This window comes from Triturus cristatus, chromosome 8, assembly GCF_964204655.1.
Source record: "Triturus cristatus chromosome 8, aTriCri1.1, whole genome shotgun sequence".
NCBI classification, from domain to species: Eukaryota; Metazoa; Chordata; class Amphibia; order Caudata; family Salamandridae; genus Triturus; species Triturus cristatus.
Window position 1 is genome coordinate 183,109,509 of NC_140591.1, and position 24,240 is coordinate 183,133,748.

Genomic DNA, 24,240 nt, shown 5'->3' on the forward strand with positions numbered 1-24,240 from the left:
GGGACGTGCACCGACGCCTGCAGGCTTTGGAGAAGAGGGCGGAGGAAGCCGAGGGGAGGAACAGAAGGAATAATGTACGCCTGGTGGGCCTGCCCAAAGGAGTGGAAGGAGACAGTATGGTGGACTATCTGGAGACCTGGCTGAAGACGGAAGTTGCGCCAGAGGGACTGTCCTCTTTCTTCGCCCTGGAGAGGGCAAATAGGGTGCCGGCACGCCCATTGAACCCTGGGAGGCCGCCCAGGTCTGGGGTGGCACGCCTATTACACTACAGAGATAGAGACCTGCTTCTGAATAGAGCGCGCACCGTGGGCCCCTTCAGAGTGGAAAATGGCACTGTGACGTGGTTTCCTGACTATACTTTCGAGGTGCAGCGACAGCGGGCCTCCTTCCTGGAAGTAAAGGCGGCACTCTGCACAGAAGGGTTACAATATTCCCTGATGTTTCCAGCGCGATTGAGGGTGGCCATGGACAACAAGACCTTTTTCTTTAGCACCCCTGAGGAAGCATTGGACTGGCTGGAATCCTATAGGGCAGGACAGGGAGAGGCTGGCCGCGGATCGGACGCTGCTGGGAGGGCCCCGCGCCTCCCCGACAAAGGCGCACTGGAAGGCGGAGGCTCAGATCCCAGAAGCCGACGGTCTCTCAGACGGAGACGGAATGCCTAGCAGCGCTGAAAGCAGTGACAGAGATATCTCACGAACAAGAGCCGGAACAGAGGGGAGTGACTGACTCCGAGAAGGGATCGTCTGGGACGGCGCTGAAGAATCGGACTCGGCGAGTGTTCCTATGCTTCATGTCACTCCAGGGACTGCTGATGAGATTACTGATGCATAGTACAGTAAGACTCTCTCTGGGACTGGAGGGTGCTTTTGGTTACAAACATTCTTCCCCTTTCTATCTGTTGATGTTTTATAGGGTGTGATGTGGTGTGGGTGAGGGAGGACTTGGGGAGGAGTTCCCTTAATCCGGGGGCTACAGTGGTGCTGTAGCATTAGCGGGGACGGGGTAAGGCGTGGGATGGTTGACTGAGTTGGAATCGGGGCAGTCTGGTTCTTGGCCACCTCCCCTCTATTGTGAGTAGAGATCCCTGGTAGCTACCGGGGAAACTGTTTTGTTGAGAGTTTGGATGGGTGCTGCTTTGATGGGACCTGTTCTGGGGTGGGGCTGTTGGGGACTGTTAGATGGTTTGTTTGGGGTTGTAGGAGCTGCCTGTGTGTCGGTAGGGAAAGTGCAGAGGTGCCAAGGGGTAACGGATCAACATGGGGACAATACTTGATTTGAAATGCCGGACGTGGAACGCGAGGGGGATGCATACGATGAGAAAGCGCCACAGGGTACACGCCTATTTGATACGGAGGGGGGTGCAGGTGGCCTTTCTGCAGGAAACCCACATTAACAAAGCGGAGGGCAGTGCGTTGCAACGTAGATGGCGGGGGGAAGTTTATTGTACAACATATTCTGCGTTTGCGAGGGGGTCGTTCATATGGGTTAGGGCGGGAGTACCCTTCCAGATGACCCACCAATTTGTTGACCCAGAAGGGAGGTTTGTGGTGGTGAGGGGGCCGCTGAACGGCCTGGATGTAACATTGTGTAGCATATACGCCCCTAATGTTGAGCAGATGGCCTTTTTTGAACGGTTGTCTGGAAAGTTGGCGCCTTACCTGACCGGATCTGTGATATTGGGAGGGGACTTTAATTCGATAGCCGATGTTGTTATGGATCGGTCACACCCACCATTGCCGGAGACTCCGATACACAGGACTGCTAGGGCCAGGAGGGAGTGGCAGGAGAAGTGGGGGTTTGTAGACACATGACGAATGCAACACCTAGACGATCGTGACTATTCTTTCTTCTCAGCCTTACATGACTTGCATGTGTGCCTGGATGCAATATTGTGCACTCCGGACGTACATGCAAAGGTCCATCACAGTGAGTATTTGGCGAGAACGCTCTCGGATCATAATCCGCTATTGCTAACAATTAGCTAGGTTTGGGAGAGGCCTGCGATACCAATGTGGCGACTACGCCCAGAGATGTTGGAGGACGCGGCCTTCCGTAAGGATATAGAAACGGGCATTGAACAGTATTTTACAGAAAATGGGGGGACGGCATCTAATATAGCGATGGAGTGGGATGCCTTCAAGGTGGTGACGAGAGGATTGTGCATTGTCAAATCGGCGGAAGTGCGGAGGACGCTGCTAAGTGAGGTGGAAGCAGTATAAAACAGGTTGCGCGGAGTTGAGAGGGAGAGGCCTGAGCACCCGAGCAGCAGGAAGAAATGGTGGGGGCCAGGGAAGAGGTGGCGACTCAGATAGAGCGATTACGATGCTACGATCACAGGGCTTATCTGGCACGGGTGCATGCTGAGCGGGACAAGGCGAGCACGTTGCTGGCTTGGTTAGCTAATCCGGCGCCTCGGGCACGCCTATCTTGGCGTTGAATTCATCGTTGGGAACACCAGTCTATACACAGAGAGGGATTAATGATCTGTTCTTAGAGTATTACGAGGGCTTATATAGGAGTCGGTTGGGGGGCGCTGGCGAGGACCTGGAAGTCTTCTTGGCTGATATAAGCTTGCCCCAGTTGGAAGATGAACAAGCGAAATCGTTGGGCAAGACATTACTCTGGGGAAAATACGGAGTGCCATTAAGCACATGGCACGTAACAAAACACCGGGCACAGACGGTCTGCCCATTGAGTTTTATTCCACTTATATTGATTTACTTGCTCCACAATTGGTGGGGGTCTAAAAAGAGGCGCGGGCAGAGTGGAGGCTCCCAGCTTCCATGAGGGAGGCCATCGTTATCCCACTTCCGAAACCAGGAAGGGACCCATTAGACAGATCGTCGTATCGCCCGTTATCTATGCTGACATCTGACTATAAGATTTTAAGTAGAATTCTGGCGACTTGGCTCCTACCCCACATGGTACGACTGGTCCACTGTGACCAGGCGGGTTTTATCCCGACCCGGAATACGGCCAGTAATGTGCGACGCTTACTTCGCATACTGGACGCAGATCATGGGGATGCTCCAAATGAACAAGTTACTTACCTTCGGTAACGCTTTTTCTGGTGGATACAGTATCTGCCTGTGGATTCCTTGCCTTGTGAATATCCCCTGCGCCAGCATTCCACGGAACTTTTCTTCCCCAGCATTCCACGTCGACGTGGGCGACGTCATAATACACCGGCTCCGCACGCGACTCCGATCGACGTCACCGGAGCCATAAGAGGCCCACGTCGGCGTGATGACGTCAGTTCCGCCCCTTTTTTCCGTGCCTACGAGGCACATGGACGGACTGACAGCAATATACATACACAGTATACACAGTACACAATATGCAAAGCAACACACCCAGTGTGGAGAATAAAGAAACAGGCAAAAGAAAGATATAATGCCTCAGACAGTATTAAAACATCTTAAAATATCAACATTAGATTAATGGATTGAAACATCATTAACAGGACATTAGGTATAGAAAGATGGACAACGGGGAGGCGGGTGGGCCAGTGAGGAATTCACAGGCAGATACTGTATCCACCAGAAAAAGCGTTACCGAAGGTAAGTAACTTGTTCTTCTGATGGATACATCTGCCAGTGGATTCCTCACCTTGTGAATAGATTCCCACAGCAGTCCCCACTCCCGGAGGAGGGTGTCCACCTTCCTACACCAGAAAGTCATGAAACACAGAGCGCGCGAAGTGGCCCTCCCTCCTCATCTCAGAGTCCAAGCAATAATGCTTTGCGAAAGTATGGAGGGAGGCCCAAGTCGCGGCTTTACAAATATCTGCCACAGGAACACCCCGGGCCAGAGCAGATGTTGAAGACTTAGCTCTAGTAGAGTGAGCACGACTACCCTCAGGAGGAGTCTTACCAGCCAGGGCGTAGCAGATCTTGATGGTCAGTATAATCCATCTTGACAGCGTGCGCTTGTGCACCGCCTTCCCTTTAGAACGACCAATGTAGCCAATAAAGAGCTGGTCATCAATGCGAAAGTTCTTGGTCCTGTCCAAATAAAAACTCATAGCCCTCTTCGGGTCAAGGCGATGGAGTCTTTCCTCTTCTTTGGAAGGATGAGGGGGTGGATAGAAAACAGGGAGGGTAATAGACTGCCCCAAATGGAAAGGAGTAACAACTTTTGGCAGGAAGGCAGCCCTGGTCCTAAGAACCATCCTTTCAGCATGTAATGATAAAAACGGGGGTTTAGAACTAAGAGCTTGAAGCTCACTCACCCTCCTTGCCGAGGCTATGGCCACAAGAAAAACCACCTTAAAAGATAACAGCCTCAATGGACAAGTATGAAGAGGCTCAAAAGGGGACCCCATTAAAAAGGTTAAAACAAGATTAAGGTCCCACTGAGGCATTACAAATGGAGAGGGAGGAAACATGTTTGTAAGGCCCTTGATGAACCTCAGAACAACCGGGGACTTGAAAAGTGATGGTTGATCTGGAAGGCACAGAAAAGCAGATAAGGCCGAAAGGTAGCCCTTGACCGTGGCCACAGCACAGCCGTGCTGAGCCAAGGAAAGAGCAAACTGAAGAACATCAGAAAGATGAGCCTTTAAAGGGTCAATGGATCTCTCTCCACACCACTTTACAAACTTAGACCACCTGTAGGAGTAAATGGACTTGGTGGAGTGTCGCCTGGCCGATAAAATAACGTCCACCACATCAGGTGGGAGAGAGAAGGAATTCAGGTTGCCCCGTTCAATCTCCAGGCATGAAGGTGTAAGCTCTGGAGGTGGGGGTGTAGAACCTGCCCCTCCGACTGCGAGAGGAGGTCTACCCTCAGAGGGAGACGGAGCGGAGGGCACGAGGAGAGGTGGAGAAGATCTGTGTACCACACCCTTCTTGGCCAATCCGGGGCGACCAATATAACTTGGGCCCGGTCTTGGCGAATCTTCCTCAGACCCGAGGAATCAAGGGTATGGGAGGAAACGCGTAAAGGAGTCGTGAGCCCCAACTCAACTGAAACGCGTCCCCCAATGCCCCCTGCATCGGAAACTGGAGACTGCAGAATGACGGGCAGTGCGCGTTCTCGCGGGTGGCGAACAGGTCCACCCGAGGAGTCCCCCACGTCCGAAAGACGCAACGAACTACCTCCGGATGGAGCCTCCACTCGTGGTCGGCGGAGAACTGCCGACTGAGACTGTCCGCACGCACGTTCAGCACCCCGGCCAGATGATATGCCATCAGACAAATCTGATGGTCCTGAACCCAGGACCATAGACGTAAGGCCTCTCTGCAAAGACAAAGAGACCCTACTCCCCCCTGTTTGTTGACATACCACATCGCGGTCGTGTTGTCTGTCAGGACTTGAATCGACTGACCGCGAAGGGAAGGGAGGAAGGCCTTGAGCGCCAAACGTATCGCCCGCAATTCCAGAAGGTTGATGTGAAGCAACCTTTCCTCTGGAGACCAAAGACCCTTGATCCCCCAGATGAGCACCCCACCCTAAGGTGGATGCATCCGTTATCACTGTGGCCACCGATGAGGCAGATGGAAGGGCTTTCCTTGCGACAGATTGCCCTCTACGCCCCACCATGAAAGATCCGCTGCAGCTTCTCTGGAGATCTTGATTGACTCCCTAAGATCTCCGTTGTGCTGAAACCACTGCCTGCGGAGGCACCACTGGAGCGCCCTCATGTGCCAGCGTGCATGGTTGACCAACAGAATGCAGGAAGCGAACAGACCGAGCAGGCGAAGGACCTTCAGAACTGGAACAACCGCTCCACTGTGGAATAAAGGGACCAACTCGAGAATCCTTTGAGGAGGAGGGAATGCTCGACACACAGTAGTGTCCAGTACTGCCCCTATAAACAGGTTGCGTTGAGAGGGCACCAGGTGAGATTTGGGCACATTGATCGAAAAACCCAAGTCGAACAACAGCTGAGTTGTCACCTGCAGATGACGCTGCACCATCTCTGGGGACTTTGCCTTCAGAAGCCAGTCGTCCAGGTAGGGAAAAACTGGAATCCCCGACCTCCTGAGATGAGCAGCCACCACTGCCATCACCTTTGTGAAGACTCGAGGTGCGGTAGTAAGACCAAACGGGAGTACCGCAAACTGGTAATGTTGCGACCCAACCGTAAAACGGAGATACTTCATGTGCGACTCCAGGATCGGGACATGAACGTACGCATCCTGCAAGTCGAGCGACACCATCCAGTCTCCTTGCTGCAACGCTTGAAGGACCTGCGCAAGGGTCAGCATCTTGAACTTCTCCTGTTTCAGGTAAAAATTCAAGATTCTGAGGTCCAGAATCGGACGCAATCTGCCGTCCTTTTTGGGGATCAGAAAATACCGGGAGTAGCATCCCTGACCCCTTTCCTGCTCCGGAAACACCTCTATCGCACCCTTTTGAAGCAAGGCTAGAACTTCTTTCTGCAGGAGAAGTAGATGGTCTTCCGAGCAATAACCTTGGCAAGGAGGGTAAGGGGGAGGAAACTCCCGAAAGGGAAGGGCGTACCCAGTCTCCACGAGGTTCAAAACCCAAAGGTCTGTTGTAACCGATTTCCAACTTCGCAGAAAGTAGGACACCCGACCCCCCACAGGCCTTACATGATCCGGGATGGGGGATCTAGGGCTGCTTCCCTGAAGCCTCATTGGGAGCTGAGGAGGACGAAGAAGAGGGGTTGCGTCCAGAACCTCTCCGACCCCTTTGCCTCCCTCTATAAGACTTATAGAGGGGATTCTGCTGCTGCTGCTGCTGCTGGGGCTGCCGGTAAGAGCGAAAAGACGATCGCCCAAAGCCCCTAAATTTTCGAAAGGTCGAACCCTTCGCCGGTACTTGCAGGCCCAAGGATTTCGCAGTCAATCGGCTGTCCTTAAAACGCTGAAGGGCAGAGTCCGCTTTCTCCCCAAACAGCTTCTGACCATCAAAAGGAAGATCGACCAGCGTAGCCTGAACATCCGCCGAGAAACCAGAGTTACGGAGCCAAGCCTGCCTTCTCACAGCAACTGAAGAACCCATTATCCTTGCCACGGAGTCCGCTGTATCCAACCCCGACTGGATAACTTGCCTTGCAGCCGCCTGAGTGTCCGCCACAACCTCCATGAAGGACGACTTATCCCCTTCAGGCAACTTAGGAGCCAAGGATTTAATGGAATCCATTAGAGCGTGAACGTAACGCCCCAGCAGGCATGTAGCATTAGTCGATTTTAACGCCATGCTTCCTGTCGAAAAGGACTTTTTGGCTGCCTGATCAGCCTTTTTGGACTCCCTGTCAGCAGGCGACTGAGGAAAGGCACCAGAAGCGTGCTTAGAGCATGAGGCCTGCACAACTAAACTGTCCGGGGACGGATGAGTGGATAAAAAGTCAGGATCCCCAGGTGCAACCCTGTACCGTCTTGCCACCTGCCTAGACACTGCAGGAGATGAAAGGGGCTTCTTCCATACCTCTAATACCGGCTCCAATATAGCCTCATTGAAAGGCAACAAGGGCTCCGATGTCGAAGATGGAGAATGTAACACCTCTGTGAGCAGGTTGGATTTATACTCAACAGAAGGCAGCTGTAAATCCAGTAGCTACGCTGCTTTCTTTATCACTACATGATAGGGAGCCAACTCATGAGGAGGAGAAGAACTGGTAGAAGCATGTTTCCACTCTGGGGTCGTATCCAGTCCACTGGCAACCTCAATGCCCTCAAATTCGTCCGGAGAAGTAGAATCCACCTCACCTTCTTCCACCTCTCGATATCTTCTTTCCTCCAACACCCTCTGGGCTTCCCTCCTCGACCGGATTCGGGGAACCGACGTCGGCGACGTCGCACGCGGCGTCGGAGGAACCAGAGGAACCAGCGTCGACGGCGCCAGACACGGCGTCAGCCTCGACTTCGATGGAGCCGGCTTCGGCGTCGACGGAGTCAGCATCGGCGTCGATAGAGCCAGTCTCGGCGTCGATGGAGCCAGTCTCGGCGTCGAAGGAGGATCCGAAGCCTGCCGAACCTTCCGAGGTCGATTCGAATCCACAGGCGGCGCCGGAAACTGCCAAGAAGGCGCCATCGGCATAAAGGGCATAAAGGGGGCCTGAGCATACTGCTGCGGGACCCCCATTGTAAAGGCCATCGGACCCACGGGACCAGCTGGTGCTCCGGATGGCTAGGCCGCCCTATTAAAAATGCCATACATAGCATTGAGGAAATTAGCCAAATCCGTACCCGGGGCCGGAAACTGAGGAAAAGGAACCTCTTGTGGGGCCTCCGGCACTGGCTCCGCAGAATCCTCCACTGGAGCCTCAGATCCTTCAGCTACTGGAACCGACTCTTCCTGCTCCTCATGCATAGAAGCATCCGACTCCACACGGGCCGGAGTCGACGTCTTAGACGGAGCCGAAGACCTCGACGGAGACTGAACCGGAGTCTGCTTCCTCGAAGGAGAACCTTCCGGAGACCTTGAAGGCGAAGGAGAAAGAGACAAACCTTTGCTCCGACGTCGATGAGACGAAGCCGACCTCGACCTCGACTTAGATTTCTTGGACTTCGAAGATCGACGTCTAGAATGTGTACTTTTTTTATGGTGTTTCTTCGACCTCGACGACCTCGAAGTCGATGACTCCCTCTTCGATCTCTCCTTCTTCCTCCCTCTCTTTTCCTCACCAATCTTCTTCATGAAGAGCTTGGTCTTCCTTTCTTTGAGTGCCTTCGGATTCATGCTTTTACAGCATCCGCACTCCTCCACATCATGTTCGAGGAAAGGCACCATAAACAATTCTGGTGAGGATCCGTAATCGACATCAGGCCTCCACACTCCCTACAGGTCTTAAAGCCCGACTTCCTAGTCGAAGACATTGTCGAAGAAAAGAGAGATACACGACCAAACTACAAAGTAGCACTGGAGAAAAACCGTTGCGCGTCGAAGGCGCGGAAAAAAGGGAACTGACGTCATCACGCCGACGTGGGCCTCTTATGGCTCCGGTGACGTCGATCGGAGTCGCGTGCGGAGCCGGTGTATTATGACGTCGCCCACGTCGACGTGGAATGCTGGGGAAGAAAAGTTCCGTGGAATGCTGGCGCAGGGGATATTCACAAGGTGAGGAATCCACTGGCAGATGTATCCATCAGAAGCTGCAGTATTGTCGGTGGACATAGAGAAGGCATTTGATAGTCTGGAGTGGCCTTACTTGTACCGAGTGTTGCGTGCATTCGGCACTGGGGAGGCGTTTGTGGGATGGACGGGATTATTGTATAGGACAGCTACTGCTAGGGTGCGGAAGGAGATGGTGATATCCTCCCCTGCTCAGTAGAACGAGGAACGCGACAGGGATGTCCATTGTCGCCACTGCTGTTTGCGTTGGCCATCGAACCGTTGGCGAGCATGCTAGGAGGGGGTGGTACTATAGGGGCCTGACCTTGCGGGGCGATGAACAGTATATATCTCTGTATGCTGACGATCTCCTTGTCTTCTTGGCTGACACTGGAGAGGGCGACAAGCCTGCTGAAGGTTTTCGGGGGGATCTCGGGCTGGGAGTTAACTGGGGGAAACTGTCTTTTTCCGGTGATCCCTTCAACAGCAGGTTTGGCCCCGGCACCGGGTATTCGGTGGGAGCCGAGCTGTTTACCCTATCTGGGGACCAACATATATCATGCACCTGCTGATCTACTGGAAGGGAACGTGGGAAGGGCTTTACGGGGACTGCGAGGTAACTTGGCTTTTTGGAGCACTCTTCCACTGTCTGTGGCTGGCAGGGTGGCACTCCTGAAGATGGTGGCGCTCCCCCATTTGCTATATTATTTTAGGACATTGCCATTGTGGATACCGGGGGCTATTTTCAAACAGATTAGATCTATGGTTGGCGGCTTTATACGGGGACACGGGAGACGGCGGGTGGCTTTGCCTACGATGATGAGGCCACGGTCGGATGGGGGGTTAGCGGTACCGGACTTCAGGGGCCTTCACGGTCCAGAGGGCCGGTGGATACAGTGCCACGTGCTATCGTTTACAGTACTACAGCAGGGTCTGCGTGTCGGGTCACTAACCATGGAAGAGTGGACGCTGAGACAGTGTTGGAACAAGAGCCAGCGTAGAGCGGAAATTAGTCGCCCGTATGCTCCGGAAATACCCTTGGGCATGTGTACTGCCATCCCGCATGGAGGGGATTAGTCGGCACTGGCAGACTGGGAGAAGATGGGAGTCCAGGAAATAGGGGATTTGTATGAAGATGGGGTGTTATTGCCTTTTCAAACGCTACAGGACAGGTATGATCTGCCGCGAGGAGATTATTTATTGCATGCAGCCCTGGTCTCAGCGATACAATGCCACTGGAAGGGAGGACTATCAGAACCACAGACCTCTATGGCATGTCAATATGTAGTGATGGCGGCGGGAACGTTTAAGGCGGTTACTTGTATTTACAGGCGAATGGTCACTGAAGGCCTGCAACCTTTGCAAGACCTGCAGAGAAAGTGGGAGGTTGACCTTGGGAAGGAAATACCGGACGCTACATGGGCGCAGTTGACCCGGAGGGCTTGGAAGAGTTCTAGGAATGCTAGCTTTCAATTAATACACTTCTTTATACTGCATAGGGCCTATTTGACGCCGGCTAAGATTAATCGGTATTTCCAGATAGAAGCGGCCCAGTGTCCACACTGTAACCTAGAGGGGGCGGAGCTACACCATATGTTGTGGAGTTGCGGACAGTTAGGAAAGTACTGGCAGGAGGTGGTTGGCCTGATATGTGGGGTCACGGAGCGACAAATAGAGGCTGACATAGGCACCTGTATTTTGCATTGGTTTCCTCATACTCCAAAAACGAAAATCACAAGCAAGTTTATAGATCTAGGTCTGCTACTGGCTAAGAGAGAGATCACGGCCCAATGGAAGTCACGACGAGGGCCTAGCATAGGGAAGTGGAAATCAGAACTACTTACGTGGGCTAGGAGTGAGGTCACAGTTAGATTGCAGCAGGCTATACCCACTAATAATGAGAAGGCGATGGAGGCGGCGTGGGAGGCACTAGTAATAGCGCTGCAGATTCCAGAGACTGGCTCGGAATGGGATCCTGTTGGGGAGGGTCTGATGGACTCCCCATGAGGAACCAAGAACTGAGATAGGAATATAGGACTAGCCCTGTGACAATGGAATGGAGGGCTCAAGAGGAGTACCGGGACCAAGAGGTGATGTCCCCCAATCGTCCTGAATCGAGACGCGAAGGAACGGATGCTGTTACTATAATAAGGTGAACAGGGGTTCGGACACACTGGCGGCAGTGGGAGGGGGGAGGGTGTTTGATTGGGATGGCTTATTGTAAATTATACGACTTGTATTGGTAATTGCCGGCATTTAAGAATCAAACACCCTGTATTATTGTACAACTCATGAGAGGATAATACTGTATTAACATTGTAAAACAATAGTGGCTGAGTAAGGAAGACCATGAGGGTGCTGGGATTGATAATGTGCTGAGAGTTATGGAAGTTGATCATTGCTGTAAATTGGCCATGTGTTGATTTGTAAGTTAATAAAAAATAAATAAAAAAAATAGACTTAAAAAAAAAAAAGTGTGTCTCAAACAGTTTTTTGTATCTTGTCTTGGTGGTTTGTTCATGGTTAAAGTGGAATGGATTTGCCACTATATTTAACAATGGTCTTAGTCTAAATTGTGGATATATATGTGTCATGATACATGACAATATGTTATGTTTTTAGTCATGTCTTCTTATATATATATATATATATATATATTTATATTTATCCATGTACATATATATGCATGACATACAATTGAGTGGGGCCGAGCAGTATTGCTGATAACCATGTTTCAATGCTGGGGATGCATGACAGTAGGCATAACATTGTGTACAGCACAGTAGAAATTCATTAGGTGGGGAGTTCAGCTGTGTGGTGTCAGCTTAGGATGTGGGCTCAGGCTGGTAAATTGGAGGGTTTGTGCATAAACTGGGAAGGGGGGTAATCTGTGTTTAGGGTGTGGCTAGTCGTAACACGTGAAAGGGTGTTCAGGGTAGAGCTGGTGTAAGGAGGCAACTGCATTGAAGCTGGTATCACAGAATGGACACGAGAAATAGCAGGATTACCACTTCTTCCAGTGGTATCAAGAAGGAGCGGCACCACTGGGACAACATAAGGGCTGCTGCCTAGTGTGGGGGACCGCCGGTGGGGGCTAGCGGATTGGGATTCATGGGGGTAGATCATCGTTTCGAGTGAGCTGCAGGAAGTGGTCAAGAAGTGTGTCCCAGAATGAGGAAATTGGATGCTTGCAGAGATGCTGGGTTTCTTCTCAGGCCCTTGATTTGCTTTCTATTGTAGGGTGAGGGTTCGCTTGGCAAGGAGGAGAGCAAGGCAGGCTAAGTGCACTCTCACCTCTGTACGTTTCCCATGCTTGAAAATGCCAAAGACGCACACTTCCCATGTGTAAGTGTAGGAAAGTTCTGTGACCTTCCGGATTGTGGTGTGTATCAAATGCCAATATGCGGTGAGGTGAGGCAAAGAAAACTGGCAGAGTGATGGACTGCCCTATGCAGGGGGACATGACCACCTAAGGAGTTAGGCAGCTTTTGTTCGAAGAACCAATTTGTCCAGGAAGAAGTTGGTATACAGCTACTGGACAGAGACAGCTTGCAATTCACTCATGCACTGAGCTGAAGGGATTACAATGAGAAATGTTACTTTCAACATCAAGACGTAGGAAACAACTATGCATTGGTTCAAATGGAGCATTGGTGGAAGATGCTTTGTCTCATCTCCGAGTGCTGCCACCATTCGTGATCCTCTTGGCAATGTATGCTAAGTTCATCTGCCCTGGTGTTTACAGATTCTGCTAGGTGCTGTGTGACCAGGGAGATTACCTGGGCATTCAGCCACTTCCAAAAACACATGGCCTCCTGGAACAGGACCCAAGACTCCACTCCACCTGGTCTGTTGCAGTAGCACATGGCGGTCTTGTTGTAGGTAAGAACCTGTACCTGTTCCCCTCTGATAGTCAGGAGGAAAGCTTTCTGTGCCAAGCGAATTGTCTGCAACTCAAGTAGGTCAAGATGGAGGCAGGCTTCTGCCACAAACTAGATATCTCTGATCTCCACATCTACCAGATTACCTCCCCAACCCAGCAATAATTCATCTGTTATAACTCTCAGCTCTGAATGGGGAAAGGAGAGTGGTTTGTCACCAGTCCAATTCCGGTCTAGCAGCAATCACTGTAGATCTTTCACAATCTTCTTTGACACCTGGATGGAATCCAAAAGGTTCCTTTGGTGCTGACCACACACAGTTTCGATCCCACTGTAGAGGTGTCAAATGGCGTGGTTCACAAGCAGGATGCAGGAGTCCAAGAGACCAAGAAACCTCATAGCCACTCTCAGTGAGACCTTGGACAAGGGTCGAAACGAACAAGTTACTTACCTTCGGTAACGCTTTTTCTGGTGGATACAGTATCTGCCAGTGGATTCCTCACCTTGTGAATATCCCCTGCGCCAGCATTCCACAGAACTTTTTTCCCCAGCTCTCTACGCTGACGTGGACGACGTCATAATGCATCGGCTCCGCTCGCGACTCCGTATGACGTCACCGGAGCCATAAGAGAGCCACGTCGGCGAGATGACGTCTCTTCCACCCATTTTTTTCCGTGCCCCCGAGGCGCACAGGTGGACCAACGACAGATTCAAAGTATACACAGTATACAATATACCATCAAATATACTTAGAACATATACAAAAGGAAAGCTAAATAAAACAAGCATTTCCTACCAATGTACCAGAAAGCATAACAACATCTCAAATAAGACAACTTTTAAGGTATACAAAGGTGGACAACGGGGAGGCGGGTGGGCCAGTGAGGAATCCACAGGCAGATACTGTATCCACCAGAAAAAGCGTTACCGAAGTTAAGTAACTTGTTCTTCTGATGGATACATCTGCCAGTGGATTCCTCACCTTGTGAATAGATTCCCACAGCAGTCCCCACTCCCGGAGGAGGGTGTCCACCTTCCTATAGCAGAAAGTCTTGCAAGACAGAGCGCGCAAAGTGGCCCTCCCTCCTCATCTCAGAGTCCAAGCAATAATGCTTTGCGAAAGTATGGAGGGAGGCCCAAGTCACGGCTTTACAAATATCTGCCACAGGAACACCCCTGGCCAAAGCAGATGTAGATGATTTGGCTCTAGTTGAATGAGCCCTAATACCCTCAGGAGGAACCTTACCAGCCAGGGCATAGCAGATCTTGATGGCAAGGATGATCCATTTCGATAAAGTGCGCTTGTGCACAGCTCTTCCTTTAGAATGTCCAACATAACCCACGAAGAGCTGATCGTCCAGACGAAGGTCTTTCGTTCTATCCAAGTAAAAACTCACAGCTCTTTTTGGGTCCAGGCGATGAAGTCTTTCGTCCTCTTTGGAGGGATGAGGAGGTGGATAAAAAACAGGGAGAGTAATAGACTGCCCCAAATGAAACGGAGTAACTACTTTAGGCAAGAAAGCAGCCCTGGTCCTGAGAACCATCCTTTGAGCATGCAATGTTAAAAACGGGGGTTTAGAACTAAGAACTTGAAGCTCACTCACCCTCCTTGCCGAGGTTATGGCCACAAGAAAGACCGTCTTAAAGGACAACAGCCTCAAAGGACAACTATGAAGAGGCTCAAACGGAGACCCCATCAGAAAAGTTAAGACAAGATTAAGGTCCCACTGTGGCATTACAAAAGGAGTAGGTGGAAACCTGTTTGTAAGTCCTTTGATAAACCTTAGTACAATAGGAGATTTAAATAATGACCGTCGATCAGGAAGACATAGAAAAGCCGATAAGGCCGATAGATAGCCCTTGACCGTGGCCACAGCACAGCCCTGATGAGCCAGGGAAAGAGCAAACTGAAGCACATCAGAAAGATGGGCTTTTAAAGGGTCAATGGATCTCTCTCTACACCACTTAACAAACTTAGACCACCTATATGAGTAAATGGACTTGGTGGAGTGTCGCCGGACCGATAAAATAACATCCACCACATCAGGTGGGAGAGAGAAAGAACTCAGGTTGCCCCGTTCAATCTCCAGGCATGAAGGTGTAAGCTCTGGAGGTGGGGGTGTAGAACCTGCCCCTCCGACTGCAAAAGGAGGTCTGCCCTCAGAGGGAGACGGAGCGGAGGGCACGAGGAGAGGTGGAGAAGATCTGTGTACCACACCCTTCTTGGCCAATCCGGGGCGATCAATATAACTTGGGCCCGGTCTTGGCGAACCTTCCTCCGAACCCGAGGAATCAAGGGTATGGGAGGAAACGCGTAAAGGAGTCGTGAGCCCCAACTCAACTGAAACGCGTCCCCCAATGCCCCCTGCATCAGAAACTGGAGACTGCAGAATGACGGGCAGTGCACGTTCTCGCAGGTGGCAAACAGGTCCACCTGAGGGGTTCCCCACATCCGAAAGACTTAACGAACCACCTCCGGATGGAGCCTCCACTCGTGGTCGGCGGAGAACTGCCGACTGAGACTGTCCGCACGTACGTTCAGCACCCCGGCCAGATGATTTGCCATCAGACAAATCTGATGGTCTTGAGCCCAGGACCATAGACGCAGGGCCTCTCTGCAGAGACAATGCGACCCCACTCCTCCCTGCTTGTTGACATACCACATCGCGGTAGTGTTGTCCGTCAGGACTTGAACAGACTGACCGCGAAGGGAAGGGAGGAAGGCCTTGAGCGCCAAACGAATCGCCCGCAATTCCAGAAGGTTGATGTGAAGCAACCTTTCCTCTGGAGACCAAAGACCCTTGATCTCCAGATCCCCCAGATGAGTGCCCCACCCCAGGGTGGAAGCATCCGTTATCACTGTGGCCACCGATGGAGGCAGATGGAAGGGCTTTCCTTGAGACAGATTGCCCCCCACGCTCCACCAAGATAGATCCGCTGCAGCTTCTCTGGAGATCCTGATTGGCTCCCTGAGATCTCCATTGTGCTGATACCACTGCCTGCGGAGGCACTACTGGAGCGCCTCATGTGCCAGCGTGCATGGTTGACCAACAGAATGCAGGAAGCGAACAGACCGAGCAGACGAAGGACCTTCAGAACTGGAACAACCGCTCCATTGTGGAATAAAGGGACCATCTCCTGAATGTCGAGAATTCTTTGAGGTGGAGGAAATGCTCGACACTCACTAGTGTCCAGTACCGCCCCTATGAACAGGTTGCGTTGAGAGGGCACCAGGTGAGATTTGGGCACATTGATCGAAAAACCCAAGTCGAATAACAGCTGAGATGTTACCTGCAGATGATGCTGCACCATCTCTGGGGACTCTGCCTTCAGAAGCCAGTCGTCCAGGTAGGGGAAAACCGGAATCCCCGACCTCCTGAGATGAGCAGCCACCACCGCCATCACCTTCGTGAAGACTCGAGGTGCGGTAGTAAGACCAAACGGGAGGACCGCAAACTGGTAATGTTGCGACCCAACCGTACAAAGGAGATACTTCCTGTGCGACTTCAGGATTGGGACATGGAAGTACGCGTCCTGCAAGTCGATCGACACCATCCAGTCTCCTTGCTGCAATGCTTGAAGAACCTGCGCAAGGGTCAGCATCTTGAATTTCTCCTGTTTCAGGTAAAAGTTCAAGACTCTGAGGTCCAAAATCGGACGCAATCTGCCGTCCTTCTTGGGAATCAGGAAATACCGGGAGTAGCATCCCTGACCCCTTTCCTGCTCTGGAACCACCTCTATCGCACCATTTTGAAGCAAAGCTAACACCTCCTTCTGCAGAAGAAGTAGATGGTCTTCTGAGCAGTAACCCTGGCAAGGAGGGTAAGGGGGAGGAAACTCCCGAAAGGGAAGGGCGTACCCAGTCTCCACGAGGTTTAAAACCCAAAGGCCGGTTGTAACAGATTTCCAACCTCGCAGAAAGTGGGACACCCAACCCCCCACAGGTCTTACATGATCTAGGATGGGGGATCTAGGACTGCTTCCCTGAAGCTTCATTGGGAGCAGAGGAGGCAGAAGATGAAGATGGGTTGCGGCCAGAACCTCTCCGTCCTCGGTCTTCCTCTATAGGACCTATAGAGGGGATTCTGCTGCTGCTGCTGCTGAGGCTGCCGGAAGGAGCGAAATGAAGATCTTCCAAAGCCTCTGAACTTCCTAAGACCAAATCCTTTAGCAGGAGTTTGCAAACCTAAAGATTTCGCTGTCACCCTGCTCTCTTTAAATCTTTCCAAGGCGGAATCAGCCTTTTCACCAAAAAGTTTTTGTCCGTCAAAGGGCAAATCCACCAAGGTGGCCTGAACATCCGTAGAGAAGCCAGATGAACAAAGCCACGCTTGCCTCCTAGTGGCTATAGATGACCCCATTATCCTTGCCACAGAATCAGCCGTATCAAGCCCCGACTGAATTACCTGCCTTGCAGCAGCCTGAGTGTCAGTGACCACTTCCATAAAAGACGCCTTATTACCTTCTGGCAACTTAGGGGCTAAAGAGTCCATAAGAGCATGAACGTAGCGCCCTTTTAAGCAGGTGGCATTAGTGGATTTAAGCGCCAGGCTCCCTGAAGAAAAGGTCTTTTTAGCCGCCTGATCCGCCTTCTTAGACTCCCTATCCGCAGGAGTCTGAGGAAAAGCTCCTGAAGCATGCTTCGAGCATGACGCCTGTACCACCAGACTTTCTGTAGAAGGGTGGGAAGATAGAAAACCTGGATCCCCAGGAGCCACCCTATATCTTCTTGCCACCTGTCTGGAGACTGCCGGCGAAGAGAGTGGCTTACGCCAGACTTCCATAACTGGCTCCAAAATAGCCTCATTAAAAGGCCACAAAGGCTCACTGGTCGAGGTAGGTGAATGTAGCACCTCTGTCAGAAGGTTAGGTTTATACTCAGCAGAAGGCAACTGCAAGTCCAGCAACTCTGCGGCCTTCTTTATAACAAGATGATAAGGAGCCAGTTCCTGCGGTGGAGAGGATCTAGTGGAAGAATGCTCCCACTCCGGAGTTGTATCGAGACCGCTAGCCTCCTGAATCCCCTCAAAGTCGTCAGAAGAAGTATCCACCTCACCTTCTTCCACCTCCTCCCTATAACGCTCCTCTTCCAAGACTCTCTGGGCTCTCTCCTTGAGCGGATCCAAGGAACCGGCGGCGCCGTACGCGGAGTCGGTGGAACCGAACGTGGAGCCGGAGGTGTCGGAGTCGCCGGCGCTGGATGCGGAGCCGAGGACGTCGGCAACAGCGTCGAGGAAGGCTCCGAAGAAGGTCGATCCAATCGAAGACGAGATGGATCCCCAGACGGCACCGAAAAACTGCCACGAAGGCGCCATCGGCAGAAAGGGCATAAACGGGGCCTGAGCATAATGCTGCGGCACTCCCAGGGTGTATGCCATAGGACCCACGGGACCAGTAGGTGCGCCGGATGGGAAGGCAGCCCGTTGGAAAATCCCATACATAGCATTTAGAAAATGCATCGAATCCGCACCCGGAGTCGGGAACTGCGGATAAGGGATTGATCCCGGATCCGGCTGAGGAGTACCTGGAACCGGAGCCGTAGTGTCCTCAACAGGCGCCGCAGGATCATCCGGCTCTGGAGAAGGCTCTTTTTCCTGTTCTTGCTCGGCCTCAGAAGCAGAAGACTCCAGTGGAACCGGTGACTGCGCCGGTGACTGCGCCGGGGACCGTGCCAGAGTCCGCTTCGGCGAAGGAGATCTCTCTGGAGACTTCCTTGGAGATGGAGGAGACACATCCTTACTTCGACGTCGAGGCGAAGTCGATCTCGACGCCTTGCTCTTCGAAGACCGGCGCAGAGAGGAATGCTTCCTTTTCTTATGGTGTTTCTTCGACTTCGAAGAATGCGAAGTCGACGACTCCGGTCTCGATCTCTCCTTCCTACCTCTCTTCTCCTTCTTAGCCTTGGCCATGAAGAGCTTCGCCTCTCTCTCCTTCAAGGCCTTGGGATTCATCCTTCTGCAGCTGGAACAATCCTCCACGTCGTGGTCAGAAGAAAGGCAACACAAACAATCTTCATGGGGGTCTGTCATCGATATGTGGCCCCCACATTCCCTACAAGGTTTGAAACCTGACTTCCTAGTCGAAGACATGGCAAATTTACCAACAGTAACTCACTACACGACTACAAAGTAGCAGGAGAGTGCTGGAAAACCGTTGCGCGTTGACGGCGCGGAAAAAAGGGAACTGACGTCATCACGCCGACGTGGCTCTCTTATGGCTCCGGTAACGTCATACGGAGTCGCGAGCGGAGCCGATGCATTAGGACGTCGTCCACGTCAGCGTAGAGAGCTGGGGAAAAACGTTCTGTGGAATGCTGGCGCAGGGGATATTCACAAGGTGAGGAATCCACTGGCAGATGTATCCATCAGAAACGGGATTACACCCCGAACGCCCTGGACTCATTAAGGGAGGAAAGGCTCGAAAGGACACCCTGAGCTGTATGGCTCCAATACAGGGAAGCTGTTGTGAAGGAGTCAGGTGTGACTTCGGCACGTTGATAAAAAAAAACAACAATGTCAACAGGTCAGCCGTGTTCTGGAGGTGGTTTGAGACTGTGTGAGACTAGCTTGCCTTCAGCAGTCAGTATTTGAGGTATGGCAAGTCTGGTATATTCAACCTCCGCAGATGGGCAGCTACCACCTCCGTCCCCTCTGTGAACACTCGAGGAGCATTGGTAAGGCTGCGGGGGTGAAAGAAAACCAAAAGTGCTAGTGGCCTACTTGGAACCACAGGTACTGTCTATGGGACTGCAGGATGGGAATGTGGAAGCATGCGTTCTGCTAATCCAGCACCATCATTCAATCTCCTGGATCCAGGCAAGACAAATCTTCGGCCAGGGTGAGCAATATGAAATTGTCCTTCCAAAGGAAGAGGTACAGAGGATGAAGATTTAGGATGGAGAGAAAGCCTCCATCCTTCTTCGACACCATGAAATAATGTAAGTAACAGCCAGATCTGATCTCTGAAGCTGGCACCCTCTATATTGCTCGCTTTGCTAAGAAAGTCTGAACGTTTTTGTGGAGTATGGACAAATGGTCCACCAGAATTAGATGTTGGAGGCATATCCAGAGAATAACACAGGAAAGGTAGAGATGGTGTGCGGCTGAGGGCAAATTAAAGTGTTTTTGTGGCAGTTGAAGTGGGGGCGGCTGGGGTATGAGGAGCACATTGCCCCTAGGGCCTGGACGTTGTTGGTCTGTTCAGAAGTTGATGATCTAGAATGGGTGAAGACCTCCATCCTTTTTCAGCACTAGTAAAAAAGAAAAGAATAACTACCAGTCTAAATCTGATGCCGGCATCCTCTCTATGGTGCTCTAGGCCAAGAGAGGCTTTAACTTCTCCTCGGAGAATGGAAAAGTGGGAGCAGTTGTGGAGGGGGAAGGCATGTCGGAGCAGGGTAGGGAGGTGGGGAGGGTAAATGGGCTAGAAAAGGAAAGGGAATAACCGCTCTACATAACCTGAAGCACCCACTGGTCGCTACGATCTCGAACTGGTCGATCATGAGCTGCAGAGCGTAACTGAAAGTGGTTTTGCAGCAGCTGCTGGAGTAGGGGCTGGGGTTTGGGCAGGTCATTACCCTGGGGGACTGGAACATAGAGGCCGTATCTACAGTCTCTGCCTCGAAAGGCTTCGGAGGGCCTGATGCTGTTGAGGCATGATTTGCTGTTGCCTTTGTTGGTATCCCATTCTGAAGTCCCATATAGAGCCCAACTGCTAAGGAAACTACCACATCATTGGTGCCAGCCCAATAGAGCGCACTGTCGCTTTGCTATCCCTTAAGCTCTCTAGAGCTGAGTCTGTTTTGTCTACAGTCAAATGGCATGTCAGTTAGTGACTCTTGGACGTCACTGAAAAATACAGTGAAGTGGTTCCAAGCACGGTCATGAAGCACTACACTCTTCCAGACTGCTCTATTCAAACAAGCAGTAGTATCCACGGCTGATCTTATGGAGAACTTTGCAGTGTCTTGGCCATCCTGTATGAGGCGTTGGAAGCTGGGTCGAATGTCATCCGGGACTGTTGGCAAGATGTCTGCCACCAAGTCCCACAATGCATGGGAGTATCTCCCAAGAACACAGCTGGTGTTGACTGATTTTAAAGCAAGGCTAGCCGAGGAGAATATTCTCTTCTTGTAAGTCTCCAACCGTTTCGACACTGTCTAGGCTAGGGGTGTTGTTGGGAACACATTGGTCAATTCTGAAGCTTTCTTTTGGTGACCAAAGACAGTGGAGGCTGTGAATGAGGCTGTTTTGTGCCCCCGCTCGAAGCTCATTGCCAATGCGGGAGGAGTGGTCTACCTAGGCATGGACATTTTTCTTATGACTCTGGCTTGGTGGTGTGGGTCTAGGAGCTGGCTGGCATATTTAAGACCCTGGGCATAGTCTTAGATCAAGTACTTCTGGCCTTTAGAGCCCGCTCGATGTCCTCCTCTACCTCATGCTCTGACATGCTTGAGCACCTTGTGTCTGTGATGCTGGGATTTCGGATGGGCCAGCTTCCTCATCTTCTGTGACACTGAAGGGATCTTCTTCTCTGAAGATGTCCGAGGTTTCGGTTGATGTCAGTTGGTGCATCTTGCGGTGTGCCCAGAGCCTTTACCTTCTGTACCATAGGATTTTAATTGAGCAGGAAAAGATGCAGAACTTCACAGCAGGCGTTTTCATGGTCTGGAGAAAAGCACAGGTTTGGGTTATAGATGTCATGATGGTCCTGACAGATGTATTTCTAATTGCACTAGGACAATGTTAAAAAGGTGTCTGTTTCATAACTCACTTCTGGTCATAATTTTCTGGAGCAGAAGTTTGAAAGAGGAAAACAAGTTTCCAAAGGTCTTGAGATACCCCGGGCATCCGGGATGATGAGCGTTGGTTGTCAGTCCTCAGAAGGTGTCCATGCCGAAGCATAACAGAAAGCTCTTGAGGCACAGACTGGCTTCTAAAAGTGTTTGTGGTGAAATCCCTCCATGTTGGCCTAAAAAAATGTAAAAAAAACCCCAAAAAAACCAAGAGCCCTCTTAGTTTACATTCGAACCCGATAGCGGAAGCACACAATCTAATACAGAGTTGGTGCCCATGCACAATAAAGGGAGAAGTCACAGCACATATTGTGACTTGAAAGACTTCTTTGAACAAAAGCAACTTGCAAACATCTGAGCATAACACTAGATGGCAGGAGTCTGAAGAGCATGAGTGTCGATTGCCATGCGCACTTCGCACATATATTTTCGATTTTTCGAAAACTGATCAAAAGTAAAAAACTTAAGAAAGAGAAAAAAAAAAGAACTCACGATTCATTATTTTCCATCAGAACCTTAATATTATTCTTTATCATTTTTAATCTTTCCTGGTGTTCTTTCTTTTCTTGCTGCCATTTTTTCACTTCATTTTCTAAATCTTGGTAAAACCAATCAAGCTCTGCCTTTGAAATCTAGAAGAAAAACATTTCACTTTTTTACAGATAATTACATTTCAAGCAGCCGGACACATATATAATGTATAGTAATGTGAAATAGAAAGCATACCCTCTTTCTATAGCTTTAAATAGAAATATACAAATGTTCATGTAGTCTGCACTGAGCCCTAACAGTAGGCAAATCTATCTTCATGTGACAAATGAACAAGTTACCTACCTTTGGTAAAGCTCTTTCTGGTAGAGTCTCTAACTGCAGATTCCTGACCTTTTGAATATTATCCACATATCAAACGGGATTCGAAAACCTTTGAGCAGTACTTCGGCGTGCCAGTAGGTAGCGCCGTGAGGCTCTGCACTGATGCAGTAACACTCCGGAAATTAAGTGCCGGGATCAATATAAGTGTCACTCCTGAGCAATGACGTCAGTTGCTTTTGAGGCAGTCCGTGCCCCAGGATGCGGAGTCCACTACAGAAAATTGACTTTGACCAGTGTGCACATTCCTGGACTTGTGACCTTATTAATGAATAATGGGGAGGATGGGTGGATCACGGAGGAATCTGGAGTTACACAGAGCGTTACTGAAGGTAAGTAACTTGGTCTTCTAATTGAGACTTCTAACCACACATTCCTCACCTTTTGACTAGATACCAGAGTAGTACCTATTTGGAGGAGGCTCTGTGAATTGGCTAAACGTCCTGTAGGACCGAGAAAGCTAAATGCCCCTCTTGGCGAACCTGGCAGTCCAGACAGTAGTGCTTTGTGAGCATATGGAGTGATGGACAAGTAGATGCCTGGCAGGCACTCCATGTACCAAAGCAGTAAAATGAACTTTTTCTCTTGTGATATGAGCTTGCAGCCCTTCTGGAGGCTGCCTTTTTAGCCAATGCGTAGCAGATTTGTTTTCTTATTGAGATTTTTACGGTATACAGAGGTACAATGTCAATATCCATCAAGAGACCATGTCTCAAATATCTCAGACTGTTGTAACAAAGCAACGTAAATCAAATAACAAACTCGATACAGAGTGTTTCTCCAGTACAAGAAATGGCCATCATACCCATTCGCCGTGTTAAACATTCCTTCCGTCCATGGTTATCAATACTGTATGACGTATATCCCATGCATAATCACCTAGGGCATCCATAGCTTCGTAAGGTAGGCAATACGAGGCATGTCTAGCTCTATAACTATTCACCTTTCAGGAGTCTCTTTACAGGTCCAGAAACATGCATTGCGTAGCAGATCTTGATACAGCTGGAGATGGTCCTTTTCTGCATAACTTGCATTTTTTTCGTCCCAGTGAACCCCACAAAGAGCCAATAGTTCATCTGGTGTTCTCTGGTGCGATCGATGTAAAACTACAGTGCTCTTCTGGGGTCCTTAGAGGAGTGACACGGAGCACAGAATGTTGGCGGGGTGATGGTTGACCAACGTGGAACAGGGTCACAACTTTCTGCTAGAAGGATGCTTGCGTCCGCATAACCAGTATACCTGAGAACAATGTGGTGTATGGCATATTAATGCAGAGAGCCTGAAGCTCACTCACTAACTCGCTGCGCTGATGTTATGGAGACAAGGAACACTGTCTGTGTGACTTGGTGGAGTTATCAGGTGTTCCCTATTGAGAGACGGCCATCACTCTTCTCCATTTCGCCCGTGAACAAGAGCACAGGAGTGCTTGAAACGCATTGGGCTGGTGATGAAATTGGTGGGAGACTGTGACTCTGTGAAGCTGAAGTCTGCAATTAAAGGTGTTAATACTCCTGGCTAGTGGCGTCTTCATATGGGGCAACCTGTTTTGTTGGTATGTGTGTGTGTGTATATATATATATATTCACTGAAAAAACCATAGGTTTCACACATGTTATAGTTAGCGGAAATTTTACTGATAAAAAACCAATGAAATTCCCCCGTTATAGT

General features: G+C 50.6%; 1 protein-coding gene across 3 annotated transcripts in view; it reads right to left on the minus strand.

Annotated features, from left to right (window-relative positions):
- LOC146801785 (E3 ubiquitin-protein ligase TTC3-like) overlaps positions 1-24,240 on the minus strand; it is a 1,762,960-nt gene that overhangs the window by 516,113 nt on the left and 1,222,607 nt on the right. For all 3 annotated transcript variants that reach the window (XM_085621278.1, XM_085621277.1, XM_085621276.1), the window contains exon 36: positions 22,195-22,334. In XM_085621278.1, coding sequence (XP_085477404.1) covers positions 22,195-22,334 — 140 coding nt within the window. The remainder of the gene's footprint in view (positions 1-22,194; positions 22,335-24,240) is intronic.